This window comes from Achroia grisella, unplaced genomic scaffold, assembly GCF_030625045.1.
Source record: "Achroia grisella isolate CSIRO2021 unplaced genomic scaffold, CSIRO_AGI_Agris_v1 utg779, whole genome shotgun sequence".
NCBI lineage: Eukaryota > Metazoa > Arthropoda > Insecta > Lepidoptera > Pyralidae > Achroia > Achroia grisella.
This window is the reverse complement of record NW_026713019.1, coordinates 3,618,375-3,628,782: the sequence shown is the minus strand read 5'-3', so window position 1 is coordinate 3,628,782 and position 10,408 is coordinate 3,618,375. Positions and strand designations below refer to the sequence as shown.

The 10,408-nt window shown below is 34.1% G+C and overlaps 2 protein-coding genes across 6 annotated transcripts in view; one reads left to right on the top strand and one right to left on the bottom strand.

Annotated features, from left to right (window-relative positions):
- On the top strand, window positions 1-3,211 carry LOC131850723 (protein claret segregational). Its single transcript, XM_059201060.1, has 2 exons — window positions 1-316; window positions 1,284-3,211. The coding sequence occupies exon 2, from the start codon at window positions 1,284-1,286 to the stop codon at window positions 3,177-3,179; it is 1,896 nt and encodes a 631-aa protein (XP_059057043.1). The 5' UTR covers window positions 1-316; the 3' UTR covers window positions 3,180-3,211.
- Window positions 3,212-6,606: 3,395 nt separating this feature from the next.
- LOC131850680 (inositol-trisphosphate 3-kinase homolog) overlaps window positions 6,607-10,408 on the bottom strand; it is an 88,870-nt gene continuing 85,068 nt past the window's right edge. For 4 of the 5 annotated variants that reach the window (XM_059200985.1, XM_059200984.1, XM_059200989.1 and 1 more), the window contains 2 exons: window positions 7,960-8,133; window positions 6,607-7,735 (listed from right to left, as the gene is read on the bottom strand). In XM_059200985.1, coding sequence (XP_059056968.1) covers window positions 6,806-7,735; window positions 7,960-8,133 — 1,104 coding nt within the window. In that variant the 3' untranslated portion in view covers window positions 6,607-6,805. Of the gene's footprint in view, window positions 7,736-7,959; window positions 8,134-8,243; window positions 8,569-10,408 lie in introns of those variants that run through there. The other variant, XM_059200988.1, reaches the window with a different exon arrangement.

Here is a 10,408-nt window from a genome sequence, read left to right as displayed (position 1 = left end):
TTTTTAACATATAGTGGACATAATTTGTCTTTATAAATTGTTTCATTTATAAATGTTAGTATTGTTGTTAGGTATATGTGAAATATTGGACTTTTTTGCAAGTTTAGTGATTAATATGTCAACGTATTTTTTTTGTGCTTAATTAAATATTTTCTATACATTGAAATTTGATTCATTATAATAAATATAATAAGTACCTATTGAACAAGTTTTTAAGATTTTTTTAATACTTAGTATATATTTTTCAACGTTATAGAAACTACATGATACACAGTAGTGTGTGTACATCGACGGTCAATAAGATTAACATTACAAGGTTTGTGATGTTTTCAATGTTTAATCAAAGTATTGTTTCTCTAGTTATTCCTCTTTGCCCTACTAATTTGAAAAAAAAAACCCTATTTATGTGTTCTTCACACAATTTTAATAATATTATTATTCATAATGAATAGTTTCACATGTTTAAAAATTGGATTGTGATCACAATTATAGTATAGTTAAGTTATTTGCTCAGTGATGCTACAGTAACATATTTTATTTTATTTTTATAAATTAGTCCTCATATCCTTTTTATTTTTAAATAATTTATTTTACTGTAATGGATAGTGTTTTTTGCAACTAAAACAAAGTATCTAGTTTTATATTTTCGAAAACAATTTAAATTTTTGTATATTTATTTAAATTATTAAGTAAGATGTATGAAGATTTCCTAATAAATAAAAAAAAATATTTTAATATAAGGATTTAATTACTCTATTACATTTACTTGTAGTTGTTTATTCACATATATTATTTTAAAAAGTAAGACAAAATTGATTTTTATAGCAGACACAACAATTTTTCTAATAAATAAATGTATTATATACTGTAATATAGCAAGAAACCTGTGTACAGTGGCAACCTATTACTTGCAAAGACAATATAGGATAGTTTGTCACGGATATAGGTGCCTTGAGTCATCACTGGAAATTGATAATGTGATGGAAAGTGTACAGTTAGCCCTATTCTTCATTATTAAATGGAATTTTGTCTTGTTTTTTCTTTTTTTACAATTAGAGATGCCAGTATTGGAATTTGAATGTTTTCTAAGTTTTGACCTTCATGGATTTCAAACACGCTTTAAGGGATAGACTTTCCTTTGGTGTCTGATGTGGACAAAATGTACCAGTAGATCACTCACATATCATATCAACATGTGAAACACTTGTATGACTATAAGTTTATTTATGGGCTCACATTTATAATATTAGTCAGTCAAAAAGTTCTTGTCTTATTGATTTCAGATGTCCAGAATACCAAAATTACCAAAAGCTACTGCTAAAGAGAATAAACCTGGCCTGATAACCAGTGGACTGACTAGAACAATTGCTAATGGCTTGAGTGATGCAGATAAGAAGAACTTGATTTTGAATCACACCAGACCTATGCGTAATGGACCAAGTGTGTCAGTACCTGCTCCTCGTCTTAAGAGGTCAGCAACAGCACCATCAAGTGTTACTGTTCCTCCAAAGATAACAAAGATTGAGAAGAAACCATCTACAGTAGCTCCTAAAATACCACCATATGACTATAAAGCAAGGTTTAATGACTTATTACAAAAACATAAAACAATTAAAAGTGAACTTACTGACTTAAAAGACAAACATGTGGAGGTGTCTGACGAATATGAAAAGGTCAAGGAAACTGTACAGAGTTGTTCTAATGAAAGAGACATATTTAAAGAAAAGTTATTAAATACTCTTAATGATTTAAGAGAAAAAACATCTGAATATGAAAAGATGAAAATAGATTTCGATATTCAGAAGCATGAGAATGAAGATTTACACCGTAAAACTCAGTTATTAGAAGAAGTTACTAATGGCTTAAAGAAAAAGACAATCGAGTTGGAAATTTTGCAGTCAGAGTTCAATAATCTGACCAGACATCACAATAGTCTTAAAGAAGAAGCAGAGGCATTACGGGTTCTTTCTGAGCATCTGAAGAAAGTATCTATTGAATATGATAAATTACAACTGGACTATAAAGAAGCCCAACAGTCAATTATAAAATATAAGTCAGATGCAGATGGATTACAAAATATTTTAGCTACAATGTATAAAGAACAAAGAGATTTGAGGAATACTATACAGGACTTAAAAGGAAATATCCGAGTTTATTGCAGAGTTAGACCACCTTTAGAATCAGAGACTTCAAAACCACTGTTCAATTTGAATGTCCTTGATGCATGCTCTATAGAAGTTGAAAAAGTTGAATTAAATTTCAGTTCGGCAAGAAAAGGAAAATCACAGCATGCTTTTACATTTGATGGTATATTCACACCTCATGCAACTCAAGAAGATGTTTTTGCTGAGGTTTCCCCAATGGTACAATCTGCATTAGATGGATACAATGTATGTATATTTGCATATGGTCAGACTGGCTCTGGTAAAACTTTCACCATGGAAGGTGGATGTGGCACAGAGCAATATGGTATAATTCCAAGAGCTTTTAATATGATTTTCACATGTATGGAAGATTTAAAAAGGATGGGTTGGGAATTACAAATTAAAGCATCCTTTTTAGAAATATACAATGAGGTTATTTATGACTTATTAAATTCAAGCAAGGACCAAGAAAGCCATGACATTAAAATGGTTAACTCTAAAGGCATTGATGTGTATGTTTCGAACTTGAAAGAAGAAGAAGTTAAGAGTTCACATGATTTCATCAGACTGATGATATTTGCTCAACGTAACAGACAGACTGCAGCTACGCTCAACAATGAAAGAAGTTCTCGATCCCATTCAGTTGCACAAATTAAGATATCTGCTATCAATGAAAAGCGTAAAGAAAAGTTCACCAGTCAATTAAATTTGGTTGATCTGGCAGGTTCTGAAAGTGGAAAAACTTCGCAAAGGATGGATGAAACTAAACATATTAACAGATCCTTATCAGAGCTATCTAAAGTTATTTTGTCTTTGCAGACAAATCAGTCCCATATTCCATACAGAAACTCAAAACTTACTCATTTGTTGATGCCTAGTCTTGGAGGTAATTCCAAAACTCTGATGTTGGTCAATATCAATCAATTTGATGAATGCTTTGGTGAAACTCTGAACTCCTTACGCTTTGCTACCAAGGTAAACAGTTGCCGGACAATAAAAGCAAAGAAAAATTTGACAATGGTTGACTCACTATAATATTTTTTGTTATACATTAATTTTAAATGACTTATAATTTTGTATAATTTCTTGGGTCAAATGTGCTTTTCAATTGATATAATATATTATGTCCTTCATTACCCAAAAGATATACACGAATAAAAGTGTAAGGTAATATTAAAAATTAACAACCCTGACCAAGTGAATAGATATTAGTTACAAATAGATTTTAACTTTCTATTAAATTAGATTTACCTAGTTTTAATGATTCATTTTTTGTTTGGTTTTGAATACAATTTTGTGTGTAATAATCAATAATAATTTGTCTATTATATGCTAATATAATTATGTAAGTACTTAGAAATAATGTTTTATTTGCTACCGTTTTGCTCTTTTTGTATAATATTAATATTTTTATATTACTTGAATTACACATTTCAATGATTTTTGTTTGGGTGAAATATATTTGCAACTCTTTTACTTTATTTGGCCCTTTTGAGATTTATTTTTCATATTCATTTCTTTTCTATCTGCAATCAGCCCCTCCAGCTATAATCAGATTGTGTGGTGTTATGGGTATTTGGATATCGCACATCCAGTGAGGTGCTATTTAATTTAATTTCTTCATTTGTTGGCAAGATGAGCCCTTTTTTTGTATAGATGGACAGTTATTTGTGTTCTTATGGCCGGCTAATCTGTATTTATATTTTCCACAGGCTTTCTGTATCTCTTCTTTTACAGTTGCCACTTCTAGATATGTATGTACTTCTATGTTTTATGAACCAAGGAGCTCTGGCTATGGTTTTTAATGCCTTGTTTTGGAAACGATCGAGAATTTGTATGTTCGAGTATGAAGCCGATCCCCATAGTTCCATCGAATATTGCGATTGATTTTTTAATATAAGCACTTATACATGTGCTCATTATTATAAGATAATGTAAAATTAGATTTTGGATTTCTTTCAGCATTGCCAACTGGAATGTCTTTTTAATTATAAAGCTGTTGCGTTACTTAAATTTACTTAAATGCCAAAATTTACTAATTCAGAATTGCAATTAGTGCAGTTGGCAGTCAACTTATATTGTAGTATACCTACGACGACCTATATACCAGTACCTAGTACTAATTGTAAGTCAATACTGCGTAATTTATATATATTTTTTATGAATTAATATGCGTCCTGAGGCGTGAACGGTATACGCTGGCGGTTTACCATAGGTGGATACCATAAGCATGAGGTCATCACTCCGATAGGCTATGGCGGCGAATCCACCAGAAATTCTGTGGAGATCAACCTATAGCGGACTATTTGTACCTATTACGTTATTAGAAATATCACATGGCTGTGTCCTCGTATATAGCAGAATAAATAACCTCTACTTTCTCTGTTTACCCCGAAAAAGATCTGGTATGAAGAAGAGTAATGATATTTTTTTCTATTCCATTCACCACTGTTGTTTTCTCTCCTCTACCTTTTTTTTCTTTATCTAGAAGAGATTGTTTCGACATAACTATGTAACTGTACCTTATTACTTCATATCCTTGTAATTTGCTTCAAATGCAATTACTCTAGGATATTATCTATTTGTGTGTTTAATAAAACGACGCTGAATGTATATTCTACATCCATTCAACGTCGTTCTATTAAACATGTTTACGTTCACAAACTGCGTATATCAGTGTTTTTGTTCATATGCTTATTAAAATTGTAACTTGCAGTTATAAATAATAATTTTGTCGACAGATGGCGCTAGCACACGAACTTAATAGTTATTGATAGGATGAATGAACTTGACAGTAGATGGCGCTAGTATACTTAAATAGAATTACATAATTTCACTATAGACATTCAACCGTAGTGTGGCTATGACAACACCATAACAGTAAACAGACTTCAGAGAACTTTGTGTCAACAAACTTAGCACCAAACTTTTCGCTTCTTCTACTAAGGTGTAATGTTATAACATAGGTCTATAGACCTCGGGCAGTAGATTACCAGAAATTGAGTCCATTGTTATCGTATCGATCCGGAGCATTATTCTTTCATCATCCATAAAAAAACCCGAGGTACGTATGGAACGTTTACGCTGAAAACTACTGTTAATAACTCCTTACATTTACTTAATGAACAACGTGCGGTTAAATGAACTGGCTCATCCTCATCCTGGCTTCTTATTCAGCCTTTCATATCTGAGACCTGCCAGTGTATACAAGTTGAATAATTATTTCATTATCATTCACCAAAAAGTGTGTAATGGCGGTATTGATATGGAATGAGTGAGTGACTTTCTCCCACTTATTTCAGCTGGCAAGTAGCTTGACTTGTATCCTGTATTTTGGTTCGAAGTTCGAGATAATGACAGTAAAATTGTAGTAGTCCTTTGTACATTAAAATATCGACGTGATGGTACCACCGGCCTCACATGATTATGTGATGTCCGTAGTACTGTACATGTATATAGGTGACGGTTATGACTTACCAGCCCGCAGCTACTTGGCCCGCTACATGTTTGCCGTCTAATCTTAATAAATTTTCACGAATTAAAAGATGTGCCTTGTATATTATACAACTAATATTATTCTGTTTTTGTAAATACACATGTAATAAAAATATACTTAAAGAAATGTGTCTATTGTGCATAGATTAGTCCAGCATCTAAAGCAGAGTATCAGATCGCCAACTATCGAGTGCATCCTAATTATTAATATCTACAATATAATAGATACTTTATACTTTTATAATTTAGATTTCAATTAGTCACCTGTGTGTCAATCAATACAAATACAGTAGTACATTAATTCACATTGTATAAGTTTGAAAATGAAAGTTAGCAGGTTTTTTATAGTTACACCACAGTATATACTTGGCCATTTTTTAAAAATCTCTTATAATATCTATATTTATGTATGAAAAATAATATTTTAGTGAGTTTTCTAATGAAATTAATTTCTAATTATATCTGAAGACCAAAGGGGTATTTTAAGTACCAACATATACTTAAATTCTACTGCGTTTTAACATCTGTGTAATACCCCAGGACAACTCACAAAGCGCCTTCTAGTCAGAATCTAGCAAATAATCATACACATGAATGCAAATGTCTGTATCGCGCGAGGAATCGAACTCGCGACCATCGAAAGTAAAGCGATGTACTAAACTTCTAGAGCACCGAGGCTGTCAAATACGTTGCATGAGTAGCACTGTGTATTGTTTGATATGGAGGGTGTTGTTTATGATTGTAGACAAAGGTTACCATTTTCCATCAGATGGATCATCAGGTTATTCGATATTTGTAGTAATACTTATGCACACCTAATGTTCTGTGTTAAAGATTTTCAATTTCGTTAACAATAATACTAGTTAAGATGCCTAAAGTTAACTGACTTGGGTGAAGATTCATTAAATATATTAAAGGTATAGAGTTAGGTTAGAAAATAAGTACAATGAAATAAAAAATACGATATTTAATATTTAAGGACTAGATCAAAATATAAAGCGATCCATCGCATTTCTCTTCCATATAAACATCACAAATAGTTATGCAATTTTTTGTACATCTCCGTGCGTCGGCCTGGGAGCGCAAGGGAGCAGTACTAGGGCACAGGGGCCAAGCGAACGGTGACAACGACCGCGGGGCGAGTCCAGGGTCCTCTCGCCTACAATTCAGCGTGACACATCTGGTTCTTTCGAAGCCTCATCTCCCTGTGGTAACTTAGCAGTCTCTATTGTATTTATTAACCTATCTAATCCAAACAGGAAACCTTCTTCGTGGTTTCCTTGTTTCCAAGGTGAACGGTGGTCCACCTGGGTTCCTTCCGGTACATGTCTCGTCTTAGCAAAGTCAATAAGCCAAGCTCCGACTCGCTCATCATCATAAATGATGAAAATGCTGCTACCAACAATTTCATGAGTTTTGAAGTATTCCGACCGCTCGAAGAGTTCTCTTATTTCACGAAGTCGTGTGGCAATGGCTTTACGTGCACGTTCATCGTGTCCAAGGAATCGTGCCACTGTTGCTGCCAACTGTTGAGGTTCACGAACTTTTTGGAGATCAGTAAGAGGCGGTTGACCAGGGAGCTTCACGGCTTCGATGCGGAAGCCTTGCTGAGCCGACGATGAGCGTTGTTCGCGGAACTGCATGTAACGCAATTTAGTGACGGCGCGTGATGCATGTTCGGCTTCGGTGGGAGCGTTTGGGTCCAAACGGACCATCTTCTCATAGAGATCAGAGCGTGCACGAGCGTTGCTGACTTCATCCTCGAGGAAGGTGCGAGTGCCCATTTTAATGTCCATAACATGAGGATCACGGAACCCATGCAGCAGATCTTGGAGTTCGATGAACCGTTCCCCGGAATATTCGAGTTCACGGTAGTAACGTGGTATTGCGGAACGCATATGAGGACATGCAGCGAGAGCTTCATAAGCGTCACGCTCAGGGTTATGAGCGGGGTGGTCTCCAGCCGCACGCCGCTTCCACACGGTTCCCGGACCTGCAGGAGCAAGAGATCCGGGATGACCCGACAACTGAAACCATTCAGACGAGCGGGACTTCAACAGAGCGTCTGAAGCAGGTGCTGACAATTCTAGTGCATTCTGTAACAAAAAAAACCAATCTGTTAATAATGCTTACACGATATTAAAAAGTATTTAGTCCAAATATGAAGTAAAAAAAGAGAAAATTCTCTAGAATTATTATTATCTTAATGAAAATTAAGGGTGAAATTACAAAGAGGGTGAAGAACTAATTAGTAACTAAACTATGAAATTGATCGTCCTAGTTATGTACCATTAAATGTCAATAAAAATTATCAACTTACAATAGCTAGGAACTTGAGTAATTCCGAGGGTTGTGCGGTCGCTGGTGCTGATGGTGCAGCAGCAGAAGCGGGAGTGGGCTCCGGAGAAGCCGGAGTGCGTCTCCAACGTTTGAACAAAAGCGCACCCTCATCCTTGCCACGCCAGCGTTCTTCTTCTTTGGTTGGCACAGCGACCTGAGGACAACGAAAGTCACACGTTTAACACCAAATGTAATGATACACCACGAATCACTGTACAATACTGTCACTCGTTTTCAAACACTTTGCACATTATGATAACGTACCGCTAATATTTTATTGGCAGCATAGAGTAGCCCGCCAGGGCCAAGGCGGCTCACCACCGATTGGCGGGAAACACTGTTCATCTTGCTGGTGACGGTCATGGCGTACGAGTGCGTGCGATGAATACGCGAACACAAATGAGCGATAACGATATAGAGCGCGGGAAACGAGCGATGGTCGTACGTAAACGACTGTAGTTAGCCTGCGAATGGTGCTAGTGGGAGGGTCACGCGATCTTATATAGAGACCTCGGCTTTCTCGTGACGTAGCGGCGGACTGAACGACGCCGCCCGCGCTGCCTCATGAGTTTCCCTTGTGTTACTGTTTTTCACAAAATACATTGATAGGTTTGACACCACGAATGCAGCGCGTTGTCTTCATTGTTAATAGGTGTCACCAGCAAGATTTACGGTTGATTGCTACAGAATGCATTTATTGCGATATTTGTTTCAGAGTGGTACAGCTACATATTTAAAAACACTTCGAAAATTCGGTTAGTGATTATTATATACTATACATGAAATAAATATAGTTATCATATATAAAATATTTTTTAGTAATCCATATGTTATTAATGTTCTGAAAATAGAGAAAGAGGAATATTTCTGTCTTAAACTACTGATTAAAATTGAATCATACAGACAGTTTTAAATATTTCTGCACTTTAAGATTAAGAAGTAGTGCTCCAAAAATATAAATTCCCGTAAATAAGAATTTAAGATTTACCAAAGAACAGTTCATGTATATGTTTCATTTTTATTTAACAATAATAATCTCTATATTTTACTACGATTATCTCCTCTTTACGACGTAAGAACATGAATTTATACTAGTATTAAGCAGTTATGTGGTATATAGAACCTAAAAATGTAAAAAGTTGTTATTTACACATTGCTATCTCTAAATATCTTGTGGGGTAAATATTTAATCTAGTTAACAAAACAAATTCCAAATAGCGTACCTACGTATAAAGCGCACATTAGAAAATATGACGTAATCCATATCTGGTGTCCTGTGTGCGTGACGCAGTGGGAAGGAACAATGTTATCCAAGATGACGGTAATGTTCTCTATAGAACATCGTTCCAGGCCATAAAATTGACGTACATTTTGTATTCGTATATATAGGTTATATATACGAATACAAAATGTACGTCTAAATAATAACTAGTCACAATTACATAAGACATAAATATACATATTTACTGTAACTTATCCGATTATGACCACAAATAAGTGATTATTACATTTTATGACTGTCTGTTTAGAGTTAGAGAGTTACTATACCTCAAATTATAATAAGCAAGTACCTTTAAAAATAAAAATAATAGCTTATATATTATATATTAAATATATATATATATATGAATAAGTTTGTAAGAAAAAATATATAATTATTTTGAGATTGGGACTGCGAGTATTTTACTCTATTCATTAATACCTACTGACAACTAACTAACGTTTAATTCTCATTAGGAAACCTAATAAAATTAATTAATAACGTATAGTACTTTGTTTTTTACTGATTAAAAATAAAATGTAGACTTTTCGGATTACAAAAATAAAGATATATTTGTCCTAAATTGTCATTGGAACCCACAATCTATTAACGAATAACATCACTAAGAAACCTGACAATTATATGCATTACTTTGAACGTATAAACACTATGTCAATATTTGTTAAGTTTATCTAAGCTTAGATAATTTGCCATTGTCATGTAAAATGGCTTTCATATACACTCACTAAGAAAGTAGTTTTTGTAAATACCCAAGAAGGCTCGTAATTTCCTTCTAGTCTTTAATCATCATCACCGCGTTGTCTTTGTCTTATTATTTGGGGCCTCCGTTGTATGTATATTTATTGTAGGTATGTTTCTTTCTACGAAGTGTGTAATAGACAAAAAATATGAAGAAAAATCCTGACTAATCTTTCAAAACCAAAGGTTGTATCCTCAAACTATAATGATTGTGAAGACTGTGTGTCACTATTGTTCTCCAGAATGTCGTATGAGCGATTAAAAAATAGACATTGACCTACCTACTATGTCTAATAGTACGCAAACTCGCAATTAAACCCCTTAATTTATAAACCCTATCAGTAGGAAAAATTTCTTAATTAGGGTCTTTGTATTATAGGACCAATGACCAATATAGGGACGTTCATGA

Coding starts and splice junctions, on each gene's coding strand:
- LOC131850723 (XM_059201060.1), top strand. CDS start 1,284: ATGTCCAGAATACCAAAATTACCAAAAGCTACTGCTAAAGAGAATAAA.